General features: G+C 30.9%; 1 protein-coding gene across 1 annotated transcript; it reads right to left on the bottom strand.

Moving 5' to 3' along the window:
- Nucleotides 1-1,384: 1,384 nt before the first annotated feature.
- Nucleotides 1,385-13,578, bottom strand: MS3_00003966 (uncharacterized protein). The gene is made up of 4 exons (XM_051211843.1): nucleotides 13,373-13,578; nucleotides 7,326-7,426; nucleotides 5,141-5,190; nucleotides 1,385-2,299 (listed from the first exon to the last, which is right to left on the bottom strand). The coding sequence occupies exons 1-4, from the start codon at nucleotides 13,456-13,458 to the stop codon at nucleotides 2,129-2,131; spliced, it is 408 nt and encodes a 135-aa protein (XP_051071952.1). The 5' UTR covers nucleotides 13,459-13,578; the 3' UTR covers nucleotides 1,385-2,128.
- Nucleotides 13,579-15,953: the final 2,375 nt, after the last annotated feature.

Raw genomic sequence — 15,953 nt, forward strand, 5'->3', positions numbered from 1 at the left:
CACATACAGCTTAACGCATTGATATTTTTCATATTTCTTCAACTAAATTATTATAATTATTAACCTTTGAGCGTCATAGTCATCAGTAGAAATCTTTAAACTCATATTTCTAGTTTGGTGTTTGAATAAAAGTTCTTACCATATTAAATTATAATCAGCTTGGTTATATCATAATCCATAAGTTTGAAATAAATGATGATTTTTCTACTGAAGTAAGTTAGTGAGTAAAAAGTAATTTCATTTTGTCACTGTAAGTTAGCTTAAAGACTGTCAATCTACTTCAGTGATTGTATTCTATCAATGTTATCAATTATATAAATAGCAACCAGTTGATCACATTGCATCTTCGTTCACTATAGATTGATCAGCATTGTATTTCTTATCTTGTTTAAACAAAATCATGTTTTTAACATATATCTATGAATCATTTTGGTTACATATGGTACACCTAGTCGATAAATATGATGCCTTCTAAAAAATGTTTCCTTCATATACAATCAACACACGTTTATTCGTATTTTGATCAGAATGTTATGTGCAGTTATATATATATATATATATATATATATATATATATATATATATATATATATATTGATTGATTGATTGATTGATTGTTCAGACTCAATACATGAGTTTTATGTTCAATCAATAAAAGCATCTACATATTCATTGTTATTTCTTTGTCTTGGGAATGATATTAGGTTTTAGCTTGTTTTCTACTCAATATTCATATGAATTAATCAAGAAGGAGCATTTCTTGGAAAAACTGAAAGAAAAATTAGTTATTCTGATATAAATCCATTAAGTCATATAAATTACTTCTCTACTCTTACATGTTAAATAAATCTACTAAATTTACTTCATTTCCTTTTCAATGGCTAACAACAACTGCACATTCCAATCGACAAAAACTTGACAATTAATCAAATTGCAGTGATCCTAATGTGTGTCATGCAGCTTACTCAACGCGAAAAACTGTTACTCTCTACTCAATGCGGGAAATATGTTTTAAATAAAGTCAAACTAACTGTAACTTAGGAATATGAGGAACCAACATTATTTCGTGGGGGAGAATGAAGTCATAAAATTTAAAGATGGATCTCAACAAAAAGTCTTCAAAAAAAGAAGGGGAGGTGATATGATGGAAAAAAAAGTCAATTTTCGATTAATTTACTCATTATGAGTTTTGTTCAAGATTAATTCCGTTTTGATTCAATGTAATGATTACTCAACGTAGTGTTTGTTTTCTTTTCTTGTATGACATTTTATTCTGTGTAATATGCGATATTCTTGTATTCCATTGACATGAACTATGCTCAGTATATGATTTCATCCTAATTATTAATCAAAATGGGCGTACAATCAATAGATAAATGAGTGTATTTTCTACTAGAGTCGTTGTTGTCGTGTTTTGTAGTTAATAAATCATCACTTATACCAGTCTTTGTGTTCTTACTTTCGCGTCGTGGGAATTGCAGAGGTCCTTCGTTCTGAGTACAAGTGATAAGCGTTTCCGACATAACAATCAGCGAAGACCAGATACTAAAAGTAACATTAAAAGAGCCAAGGCAATAAGCATTCAAACGACAATTTATAACAATATTGTGATTTGTTGATTGGATAACAATCAAACGCTCTGTAGTTGAGGATTATCATCATGAAAATTAACCTATGAATTGCAAGTCTTCTCCATTTTCCTAATAATCAAAGTGTATTCTTAAATTTGTTCGTCTTAACTTTCTGTTGTATATAGATACAAAATAATTCATAAAATAAAATGGGACTGTCCTATTCAGAAGATAATGCCTTTCTTGATAATAGATGAACACGTAATCAATATAAAACATTAAGTGCTATGGTACTTACTATTTGGTAAGCATTACATAGAGCTATTGTTTCTCAATATGAACAATAAAATCAAATAATCAAATCTACTTCCATAATTCAAATACAACTTCATAAAGTTCCATATTCGTATACCATGATAATAATAATGATAAGAAGAAGAACAAGAACAAGAACAAGAAGAAAAGGAACTTTTATTTGGTATACAGTTATATTTCCATTAACTATCAAATATAATTAATAAACAACATAAAAATTACAACTACGATTAATTTATTATTTATTTTTTCTCTGAAATCGGTAATTCATTTCGTAAACATGGAATTTCATTACCATCAATACAAAGTTTATATGTTGGTATATTTTGGTTTATATTTGTCAAGATAAATAATACACCTTTATGATTCATTATTGTAAAAGTATATTCTTGTAAATCTTCTTTAGATGTTTTCTAAAATATAAAAATAATATTCGACTAATAAATAGTTGAAGATTTTTAATTGATTCACAAAATTGTATTATTTAACAGTTTCAGTATTTGAGATCATGTGTCAATTGAAGCCAGATCATCATGGGAAACCTGGAAGCAGTGGACGGCCGTTTCGTCCTAGTATGGGACTCCTCAGCATTGCGCATTCATGATCCCGCCCCCGCGAGATCCAAACTCAGGACCTATCAGTCTCGCGCGCGAGCGCTTAACCACTAGACCGCTGAGCCGGCATCCAGTAATGTTAATATCTAACTTCAAATAATCTACGAAATTGAGCGACACATCTACCATTATCTTCAGTGAGTTACTTTCTCGCAACTGACCCGGTTGAACTCCACTAGTCAATGCTTCTCACTAGAACTTCAGGATATATATCTTGAAGCCAGTCACTAGTGAGCATATGTTGATTAGTATCAGAATTGGCTTTTTGAAGATTGTAGTAATTTCAATCATTGAGATCATGAGTCAATTGAGTGGTTAACCGCTCGCTCGCGAGACTGATAGATCCTGGGTTCGAATCTCGCGGGGGCGGGATCATGAATGCGCAATGCTGAGGAGTCCCATACTTGGACGAAACGGCCGTCCACTGCTTCCAGGTTTTTCATGGTCTAGCTCCAATTGACTCATGATCTCAAATATTGAAATTACTACGATCTCCACGAAACCCCATCTGATATTTAAGAGTTTTTTGAGATTTTTTTGATCAGTATAGATAAACAAAATGTAACATAAATCAAAGATAGTCTATATCATCAATAATTTTTTTGGTACTGTCGACCTTTAATTTGCAATTGGGATTTAACATTTAATCAGTATTAATGATAATAAAAGTATTTTGTAATGTTATATATTTTGGGTAAATACTTATTAAACTCACTAAGTGATGAAATAATACAGTTCCTAATTTCTAAAAACTATAAAACAGACTAAATAATTATAAAGATAAATAAATTATGAATATAACCTTTATAAACTATCAATGTATAGTATATGCTCTCTTGTAATCACAGTGCTCCCATCAATTTTACTCAGAATAAAATAATTACTAAACCAACTGTTTTATAACTGAACATCAATTTTAATAAAAACTGAACGTTTTAATCAGAGGTGCTTGATCACCTTAGTGAGAATTCTCATTATTTAGAGAATAAAAAAAGTTCATTGATTTATTAAAAGAATAAAGATGTTTCAATAAAGCAAATTTTATTTTCAAAGAAGTTATTTTTCGAAACAATGCAATCGTAATTATAGTTAGGTTAACTGGTAATATATTTCAATGAAAATTTCTGGAGAATGGCTTCCCACCTGGATGGGAAGCCATTCATTGATAACAATCCGCAACCAAAATTTCAAGTCGAAAGTACTCTCACAGCTTCGAAGAAAGTTTTATTCTTGAACATTGAAATCAGGAGAGATACGGCAGCTGAGATATTAAAGTAGAAAATATCTAGATCCCTGGGAAAGATAATTTATTTAGAAGAGCTTTGAATTGTTTTCTCCAGCAAAAACTTATTCAGAGAGGTGTCAATGATAAACTACTTTGGATCACCTCAATATGCATTTGTCAGTTTACTTACTCTTGTGGAGCATGTTATATTGACCCTACAAAGTATTCACTTGATAAACAAACATCCAAGTACTCCTCTGTGTAGCTATCTAAAATGGGATTGTAAATCAACTAACAGCTCAGTCCTTGAACACATGGTCAAATCAAGTCACATTCCATCATGTGAATTGTCGTTCCGAATCCTCCATAAAATTATAAAAATTAGCTCAGAACTGGTTTGAAGGAAGAATTTACACACAGTTGAGACTATAGCAATTCACCATTTCAAGCGCGACCTCTGTTTACATAAGAATCATGTTCTGTTCCTTATTTTCCCAATATCCTAACACCTCTTCAAATTTTATAAATTGTTGATGCTAACTACTGCCTCCTATTGATTATTATTTCTTATGAATTCTGAAACTACTACATAACTTTATTTAGTGATAATCGTTTATTAGATTGCTAAATGATCAAACCTATTTTATACTCGATATTTGAAAACTAGAATTCCATTGAAATAACATCTTTTCATCTATTATTTAATATATATTCATTACTTGAAATCTTTCGATAATCTTGAGTATACTGTGGAACACTCCTTTTGTTTTCATTGACTTCTATTTGAATAAATTTGATTATCTTTGATAATGTTGTAAAACGTTTCTATTTTACTATAGACTACCTCATGTAAGAAATGACTTATGAATACGACTGTATCACTTCTAAAAATGATATCCTCAATAAGAAAACTGTTTGCATTAAATATTCCTCATTTAATAAAGATTTTGACGATTGTTTAAAAAGTCTTTATAAATGGAGCTGAAAAATATGGAATTAGTATATTTATAGTAAAATGTGATTGAGTTTTGTTTAAAAATATGACACAGAACCCCTGAAAGTCACTATTAAGTATGATTCCGAAGTTATAAAATATTCATTATAAATATTTGACGATCATTAAATTTCATTAAAATCATGAATCAATCTGGACGGTCATCCAATACTTTCACGTTTTCAATGGTGATTTGATTTGGATCGGTATATCATTTTAATGAAAGTTGTAAAATGGTATGACTTGAGATTTTAATTTCATAGTATGTTTAGTCATTTTATGACTAACATTATTAGTTTTTATGAATAATAAAACTACAAATAAAACTTTGTAAAATGTTAGCTAATACATCAGTTCTATACAATTGTAACAAATAAAGTATATTTGGCTGTATTATTATTAATAATCAAATTATTCTTACGTTAAGTTGTATTTGTTCATCGTTATGCCAAAATGTATGCGTGTCCGTACCTGTTCAATAAATCAACAAGTAATGTATTTTGTTTCACTTTGCCTATTACGTAATCTAATATCCTGTATTCAAATCCTATACAATAAAATCAACAAACCATACAGTAAGACGTTCAAGGAAATATTTCCGTGAAAAAGCTTGGACTATATTACAGAACGAAACGTTTGATATACTTCATATTCAAGATTTGACAAATATATTCTTCCTTCTTAATATATTACATTAACTCAGTGCCCAAATACTGTGAAACTATTCGTTCAAATTGCAAAGAACGTTCTTATATGAGCCATACAGCATCTCAGCCATAGATGAAATATGGAGGGTAGAAAAAACTTTAGTTATCGTCTAAGGTTAACTTTATGATCACCGATTAAAAAATATCTACTGTTCCATCTCTGCAACAACGAACAGTCTGGTGTACGTTTTTTAATAAAAAGAGTGAATGCATTTCAGATTCATTTGGAGAATACTTTTATAATACGTAGCATTTCATGAAGAAATTTACTTAAGCAAGACAATTCGAAACACGCAGATAAAAAATAAAAGTGGAAATCTAGATATTTCATTGTAGAGTGGGGTGTGACTCGTTCAAAATATCACTAGTTGTATGAAACAACAAGTGAACTAGATGATATTGATTTTAATTTCAGCACAATGTACATGAAATGATCTTCATGAGCACGAATAGGACATACACTTTGACAAACTGAATAATAAAGTTTGAACTCATTGAAGATCATTGGGATGAAATATTTCAATTTGAGAATTTCCCAAAACTTATTTGACGAATATGAAACCAGTTATATTTCCTCCTTATGTAACATTTAGTTGCTTTGCGAAATCATGCTACTCAGCAGTAGTTTGAAGTTTTTTGAGAAATTAATTTCTACAGAGCATATTAAAACAAAACTCCACCTGTGGCCCTTCTAGGGTCATTGTCTATCCCAAAACCGAATAAAAGAGGAGAAATAGTGATGGGATTATCAACCCTTCTGAGAAAGCTAACTAGAATATATAGATAGGTCCTTATTGTCGCACTACCTGTTATCAGATCAGGTGAGTTTTATTGCTGGTTTAAAAGTAAAATAATAAATTAAAAGCTAATACATAGTTCTTTCTAACAACTTGGAAAGGGGATTAACACCGGTTTTAGTGGAACGAAATTAGTGCATTTAACTTTGCACGCTTACAAATAATACTCACAAGTTAATTAGTACCCTACTTTGGTTGAATAAAATAGGACTGTACAGTAGAAAATTGCCGAGAAATGATATTGACTGAATGATTGGGACACGTGGAAAATACTGTGATCAAACAAGAGTTCTGTTGCCACAGCAACAAAAGGTTGAGGGCTGTTCGGAACACGTAACTTATATTTCAGTCATTTAATAATTGCAGCGTCAGGCAATTTAAGAAGGCTAGCTCTTGGCTGTTTACTGCGAACCTTGAGTGAATTCAAAGTATATGCTTGGTGACACATGTAAACAAAATATTTAGAAATCGCAATCATAAACCGATTTGTTTCTTCTGAACAGATCTTTCATAACAAATTTAACTAATCTAAGACAGGCTCTTGTTTTTTTTCGATGTAACTGTTTTGACAGATACCTTAAAAGTCAATCTGGTTGACAATAACATGTGGAGTAGAACTGTCGAATTTTGGTTGTGTTAATGAACATATTTTATAAAAGCTGTTCATTTCAACTTCAATTTAGATTTTAGCTAGTATAGTGTTAAGCTTTCTATTGATATACTTTATATCTTTCTCCAAGCAACATACTCCGAAAATATTCTACATGACTATCATTAAATTCTTATAAAATCTCACTACTACTAAAGATGAAACTTCATCAATCAACCTGAAGGCTTATAAAGAGAATTGTCAAAGTAACTATAGAATGGGTGAACTATCATTGACTGTATTTGCCAAAAATATATTGATGAATCATGATTATTATCTACCTTAGTGTTAATTTTTTTTAATTAAATGGTTTGCAGTCAATTTAATCTATCTTCGTTCAAAAGAGTACAAATTCATTTTAGATGGAATTCAGTAGTAAATACTTGAATTGGTAATTCAGAAGTTTAAAAATAAACATTATGAACTATAAATTTCATCAAATAAAATACTTACAGTATGCCAAATTGAAATGATCCGAGCCCAAATCTACATTCCATACTATAACATTTTCTGATGGTTCATATCCCATTGACATATTCTTTCCAAGACGAGCGCTAAACGTATGTAAATGACATTAAACAGGAAATATATTAATTGTCACCAAATAGATAAATACGACTATCTCTTTTAATCCCTTATTTCTAAATCATCAGGTTATTGGAACAAAATAAATTTTTTATGAGAATAACTTTATGCATGAATCGATAACGGGAACTAGGCTATTCATTATCAAGCCAAATATATCCTCGTTCATTTACATAATCATTCTAATTTATGAATTATTAGTGTTTTACTGAATAAAAAACAAGTGTAACTGTATGAGATTTAATGGCACCTTTGATTTGTCATGATAAACGATAGACATATGATGGTTATAGCAATACCAAAAGCCTGGTTATTCTTTCCCAATAAGATTTTTATGTAGATTTTCTTCAACTACTCACAAAAGTGATAGCTGAGTGTTGTTATTATTGTAACAGATCATTAAAATAATATTAATTAATGTTAAGCATCAATTCAATCATTAATGTCAGATGTTAATCATGTCTATACACAAAATGGATGGAGCCAAATAATTTTTAACGAGTAACGCTTTTGAAGGAAAGACTAATACTTCACATTTAACGAAAAGATCAGTTGAAATAATGAATTTTGAAGAATTATCAGGTTTTTCTTATGCATTTAAACTAACATGCTCATATATTCCCGTGTTGGTGGGAGTTATGTGACATGGAAGAAACTAACGCTATTGATGCTTCAGCAAAAGACTATAACTTAACGACTAAAAATGTCTATTCAATTGATACTCTACTTTTCAGTAATTTTTTAGAAAATGTTTGGTCAGATATGCAAACATTAAATGTATTCAAACCTGAGGATAGTATTTCAGCAATAAGAATGTTCAAGAAAAGTATCTACAAACATGGTTTATTTTACTAAAAACAAACTCCCAAGATCATTCTCATTGAAATATTATGAAGATAAAATCTAATTAAAATAGGCTTTTCGATAAGAAAAGAGTTATTTTATAGTCATTAACTTACTTAGCACATCCTTTCTAAAAAAAACCTGATTATTAGAAAACTATTGCTTTTATATAGAAGTGAAGAACTACTAAATGTACATTTGATCTTATCGTGAAGAAGGATCAGATATTAAAAATACTAAATAGAGGAAAACACTTCTTAATAATAAGTCACTTTAAAGAAGTGAATTCATAAGGAGCTCAAAAGTGGTTTGAAAACTATGTACGACCAAGTTGTATTTAAGAACAAATAGCTAATTATATATGTGAATGTCACTTTCATTATTTCAATCACAGAATTAAGTTAAGAAATATTAACTAGCCATTTACAATGGAAATCTTAGTTTATGAAGTCGGTTATTTCTGAAATGTACCATTAGTATAGCATGAAGTTTTAATTATTTTCATTATTTGTATGTTTAAAACTAGAAAAGTTCCATGACAGGAACATTTTTTACTGCTGCAACTTTCAATGTAAACTTGTATACCCTACCACAATTAAATATCGTTTGTATCGTCTTACGGTGCATTTCAAAATTGTTTCAAGTGATCTTTCATAAATTAGTTTTGATAGTAACTATAAAAATAAGAATGTTTAGTTTAATTAGGTAAATCAGAAATATCTTTTTATGTAAAAAGGGATTACAAGCTGTAACATTATCTCAAGTGTTTTGAATGACTAAGAAAATACTACTTCTTGTTATAATAAAGTTGTATAGAAACTAGATAATATAAATAATTATTGTAACTTATTACATTAAATTATGCTCGGTTTTTACTACTATAAGCTTTCAGTGGGGCCCGTTATTTTGTCCTTGTTTACATCGAACGATGCTGTCGATAGGGCTCTACACTTTAATGGCCCGGGTTCTGACATTAATTCGATCGTAATGAATATTCGTTATCGCCTATCCTCGTATATCATCGACTTAAATCGCGTTAGTCAATAACGGAATCGAATAAGTCGAATAACGAGAATGGACTTGTGAATACATATATTTTGTATATAAAGCGAATGGAATAGAGAAAAGAGAAACGACTCAGAGTGGAGATCGCTGGTATGCCAACTCCCATTTAACCAAGCGTTAATCAATATTTATAGTTACACAAAAGTAAGTCACAGACATGTGATGAGTAATGGGAGAAGAAATGTACACACACCTACGCGCTCATATAAAAACAGTCAAGATTGATACGCGAAAAAAAATAACAAGGTCAGAATGTGACTCAAGTAGGTTGGATAGAAAATGGGCTGTCCGAAAGCTAGAATAAGGTATACGGGCTTAACATAATAACCAACGCTACAAGCTATCAGAACGAAGTGAGAGAATCAATATTGTGTCTGTTACGAATCTTGGATAAAACATTTATTTTTTTCTCTGGATGATAATTGATTTTGTAAGAAGCTAAAGATACGAACCATTTACCGATCTGAAAGTTGATGTGTTGTAAAATTAAATAAACTGATTGTGAGGATAATAAGCAAAGATGGATGGTTAACAACAGTGCAATACAAGACGAACGTTTCGTCTTATTTGGGACTCGTCAGATGGATATACCTGCATACTAGTGTTGTTGTTTATTCCGGGAATCGTATTCAGTACTGTTCGCTTCAAACTCTATCGCGTTATCCACTTAAAAAACTGATCAATTGCAGTCCTCAACATTAGTGAGAATATTTAAACAGTTAATACAAAAATGAATTTTCATTTACATCTCATACTGATCTCAGTAGGCGAAAGACTATCATCAAACCAAATGCGCTTCACAAACTACGTGTACTGTATATAGCGTTCCCCAATGCAGGTCTCATTCTATAGGACTTCTTTGTTTTAAAAATTATTTATGCGTGTTACAAATAGATAGAAACCTAAACTTTAACACATTTCAGCGTCCCACTTCTTTAATATCATCTGAAGTTTTTTTTAATTCAGTTGAACAATATTCATCCACTTATGTTCAGCATGGCTCGTGTTTGTAACAGTTTTAAATAAGTGTTGCTCACAATTATAGAGAACGTGATACTCTCTTACGTTGAGTTCAAACTTATAAATTTTGGATCTTGTAATGAAAAGAAATTTATTATTGATATTTATCTGTTAATTTAGTCTAAATATTCCTAGCCGAATACACATCAACTAATGTAGATGAAAACAGTCAGTAAAGCAGCAGCCTCTATGTCAGTAGGCCTCAAAATACACAAGGGGAAGAGCAAGATAGTAAAATACAACAGGGAGAATGCCAACCCAATCACACTTGATGGAGAAACTCTGGAAGAGGTGGAAACTCTCACATATCTGGGCGGCATCAACAATGAACAAGGAGGATCAGATGCAGACATGAAGGCAGTGATTGGCAAAGTAAGTGCATCATTTCTACAGTTGAAGAACATATCGAACTCGAAACAACTGTCAGCCAACATCAAAGTCAGAATCTTTAATACAATAGTCAGGATAGTTCAATTGTACAGAGCTGCAACTTGGAGAACTACTAAAACCATCATAAAAAAAGTACAGGTATTCATAAAAAACTATCTACTCAAGATGATCTTGATCCGTTGACCAGCTACCATCAGCAACAACCTACTGTAGAGGAGAACAAACCAGCTTTCAGCTGGAGAGGAAATTAGGGCAAGATTCTGGAGGTGAATAGGAAATACATTGTGGAAATCGTCAGACTGTATCTCGAGGCAAGCACTAACTTGGAATCCTGAAGGCAAGGAATACAAGAAAAAGAAGAAGACCAAGGAACACGTTGAACCGACGTAAAAAGGATAAATATCAACTGGAAAGGATTGCTCAGGATATAGTTGGATGGAGAATGCTAGTAGGCAGCCTATGCCCATTTAAGAGGGGTAACAGGCTTAAGTTATTTAATAATAAATACCTGACTTGAAAATGATTACATAACAATGACTCTGAAAAAAGTCATTGTAAAATAACTTTGATTATATATATGTCTAACTATTCAACTCATCAAAAAATCGTTATATTTCTCATTATATAAACGTACAATGAACGATATTCACAAATCGGAAATCGATAGATAAACAATTTGACGTAACTAACTAATGGTTTATATAATTTTGTTGATGTTGTTGTTGTCATTATAAAACTTGTTTTAAAGCAATAACCTAAGAAAAAGGTTTTATAAATGTATCGAATAAAAAAATTATCGATTACTGTTACTATTATCTCATCAAGAAAACTCAAAGTTTCACCAGTTCAAATATAAGTATTAAGCAATTCATAGTAAAAATTAGATATTGAGATAGTGTAAGTAATTATCTATGGTTTCTTGGTATTAATAAAGTATGATTGATAGTTGTCAATAAACCACATTCAAAATAATAGTATATTTTAATTTACTTTGATGTTTCAAATCCTGTCATTCAGCATAAATTCATAGATGGTACTACTAAATCACCTGAATAGCAGAAATGTTGATGTATTACAAATGAAAGAGTTTTGAGGTTTCTGATGAAGATATTATATTGTTATGAAGACAAGAAGAATGATTTAACTATATTGATCACCTATTTGGTTGATAAACTAGTTCGATTGTTCTTGACAATTCTCAAAATGAATTAAACATCGCTTTAGGTTAATGTGGTATTTCCTATTATCTTTGACTACTATCGTATACATTTTTTGAGTAATTTACCCATGGTAGTGATAAGACAAACGATTTGAAAGAGCTGTTCATCACTCAATGCTGAATGGTTTATAAGTTTAAACTGCTTACGAACCATAGCTTAATGTTTTTACAGCTTACATTACAGTATTAAATAGACAACCAATGAAGACTAGAAAATACTGAAAAGCTATTTCTTCTTATTATAGGATTCTTCAACAGTGGGCATCTACAACTCCATAGGAGATCGAATTGAAGAACTTGAGGCCTCGTCGATAGACCTCAACCTTATGACCACTGATTCACATTCCAAGATTTTAATGCTATCTGATTTTTAATAGTTCTTCAACTGGTTTCAGCTCATAATGAATTTCAAAATTCATAACTGATAAGAGTATTTGTTAATTGTTTTCATTTTATCAAATGTGTATTAAATAGTTCAGGTTGTGGTGGATTTTTTTTTCTGAAGAAGTAACAACTGATAAAAAATCCTGAAAAACATCAATGATGTTTTGGAGTTATATTAATTATATCAAATCTATTATTAATAATATTCACTCACAACTAAAAAGAAATTCTGGATCAATTAAAGAAGTACAAAGAGTGAATAAAGTATCCCGAAGTAAAAAGGTCGTACATGTTATATGAATATTCTCGATAACTGACTAATATGATTTTTTTTTCATTAACTAATCGTTTATTATTAAGAAGAAAATTAAAGAAATTTCTATTCATGAATTTAAATAATCAACTATAATCTTTCATTGAAACAAGTATTCATCATGTATTCCCTTCGGATATAATTTATGAATAAAACAAACTATAAAATGTTTATTTTTAACAATTAGTATTAAACATAAAAATTTTCTGGTTAACGTTTTTTTAGCGAGTTAGTTTTCTACGGGATGGGGTCGCTAACCCCATGCCCAACCCTCTTTCTTTGTCCGGGCTTGGGACCGGCAGTAGCCCCCGAAGGGACTCCAGGCAGACTAAATGCCTGCATTCTTTCAGTCTAGTACCTTAGTACTTAATACACTAAATTGAATATGAATCATCAATAGATTGCTGAGAAAAGTATATTTAATAGAATTCAAAATTAGACAAAATACCTTCAGAATGGTAATCTAAATAAACTACATATACATACCTAGTAACAAAGTGAATTTTCGATACACAAAAGTAGTAAACAAGTTCATCATGTATAACATTCATATCAATTTTCATAATTAAGATTATACGTAAATTATGTTATCAGAAAAGTTAATTGTCTAATATATATATATATATATTAGCGAATACATGGATTTATTAAAACTTCGAGAAAAAGTTCAAATCAACTTACTGAGCTCTTCGTGCTTTCGGTAAAGGAGAGCTTGTACTACCTACAATTTCTGAAGCCTTCTTCCCAGTAGTAAAAATGACAGACATATTTTTTAGAAAAATTGGTTAATTAAATAGTTGTTAATTTAAGAATATATAAAATTCATATTAAAAGAACATTATCAACATGACTTTATATAGAAGATGAATGTTATAATATTCTTTTTTGTTATTCTAATTTACTTAACAGTAACTTAAGTTGTCATAACAACTGATCAAGTGATTATCCATTGGTTCAATGCCTCAACATTTCTTTAAACATAAACAATAGTTATACACAAAGATAGTTTTATTATTGTTTTTTAATGGAAAGTACGTGTTATTATTAACATACAAACTAAGCAAATACATTATACAGCTTAAGTATAAGAGATAAATATAATATTTGCAGGCAATAACTATGTGAATAATGTTCTGTACGTGACCTTTGATTTTATTCACTTATAAAGTGAACTATATTAATTAAATAGTGAAAATAATAGTAATGGTAATAATAGTAATAATACCTAACTCAGTGTTCAAAGGAAATACAATCAAAATCAATAAAGTGATGAAAAAATCCAACTAAAAAGATAGTAATTCTGACAGCTTCTAACCATAATATGATTAGTTCAAACAAGAGCTAACATTTTCTTTAGACCATATGTTGCGATAAACATAACCAACAAATACCTTGTAAAGATAGAAGAGAGAAATAACCTAATTTATCTCTTTAATGGAAATACATCACTTAGCTTAATATAAACAACAATCAAATTGGTCACAGAAATCTTGATGGATTTTTATCCCATTCTACGCACTCATCGTGAAAAATTATTTATAACGATAACATGAATACGAATAGTCAACAAATATACGCATGAAAGAACAAACTTTAAATAGAAACGGATAATGACTAGCAATGGAATACAGGATGGGCGTTACGCACTATTTAGGACTGGATGTACCTGCATCCTAGAGTTGATATTTATTCCGGTACCGTTCGTTTTAAATGCTATCGCGTTATCCAATTAATTACTGAGTTGAGATAAACGCCAGTTTGTGCAATGGCGTGAGAATTATTCAATTCAAACACTGATCGATTGCACTCCTATACAATAAATATAAGGTTTGGACAACCAATATGTAGATCGAAAATATGCTCTATATAATCTTCACACTAATTTAAACGTCAAGTGTGTTTTGAAAAGTAATATTCAATTGAAATCGTGAACCGATCAATGTTAGACCACCACTGAGACCGTGAAAGCGAAGGACGGCCACCTCATCCTTGTATGGGACTCCTCAGCAATGCGTATCCTCGATCCTGCATGTTGGACTCGAACACGGGACCTCCGGTCCCACGCTAATGCTTAATCTCTGCAAACCTATACTGATAATATTTATTTATTCTCTGATTAAAGGTTACATCACTTCAATTTTTAACTTACTAACTAATCTCTGTAGAGATTTATGTCTTGTCTAAAGAGTCTTATGTTATTTAATAGCTGCTACATGAAATCCTTCTGTAGATGTGTTCTCTTACTCATCTATTCAGAGACCGCCGTTAATATCCCAAACCCCTGAACACGGTATTCGAAACTTATTTCAGATTAGACAACGTTGTCACTAACGTAAATTGTCCTCCATCATACTGTGAAGACTGTCAAAAATAGTGACCTACTTATATGAACCTGGTTGGTTTTTGCCCACCTTGTAAGTTTATTGAGCATATCTGCATCCCTTGACAAATTCTTCAGGATGTCAAACGAACAGTAATTATATTTTTTGATATTCAGAATAACTATGATTAGTTAGACAGAACTATACTATGAAATTTTCTTATGGGCAAAGAATGTGTCGGAGAATATAAGCATGACATTGAAACTTACTTGCAAAACCTCATGCAGAAGGACCTGATAAAACCACCTATCTTCATGCTTTAAAATATCCAGCTCAAAATTAGTATTTCTTCTTAAGGTTTCAAGCGATTGCATTCTTTAGACAGGTTTGAATGACGCTTGTGGTGATAATTACTCAAGTTTGTTACCCGAAGCGCTCGATTACGATCCATGTGTATGATACATGCTTCTCATCATTTAAATACGAAGCCACCAAAAGACTGTGCCTGAACTCACCTCTCATAGTGGGCTGTTAGAAGTATTTAAAGATTCTATGTATTTGGCTAGTCCTGTGACTGTCAGTCATAGGAAAGACAGTAATATTTACCTGAAAATGAAGGAATGTTTAGTACAACCATGAATTTATTTTGTTTGTAGACGTTTGGTTGCACGGTGTACCCAAACATATCTGCTCCATACTACTGGGACCTAGTCTATCCAAGTTGATTTTAACCAATGACTCCCTCTATTCGAACAACCGTTCCTGAGAAGGAATGTTTACTGTCAACGATAATACAATGTAAGCATTTTGAGATCTAGGGCCATGTGTCTCAGAAATAGTGACGACGATAATTCATTTAGTGTTACCGTCTTAAAACAGTGTCTTTGGTCCCAGCGTTACCTTTTATGAATCAGCTCCCGTAGTATGTATAACTTAATGAT

The sequence above is a fragment of the Schistosoma haematobium genome, chromosome ZW (assembly GCF_000699445.3).
Source record: "Schistosoma haematobium chromosome ZW, whole genome shotgun sequence".
Lineage (NCBI taxonomy): Eukaryota > Metazoa > Platyhelminthes > Trematoda > Strigeidida > Schistosomatidae > Schistosoma > Schistosoma haematobium.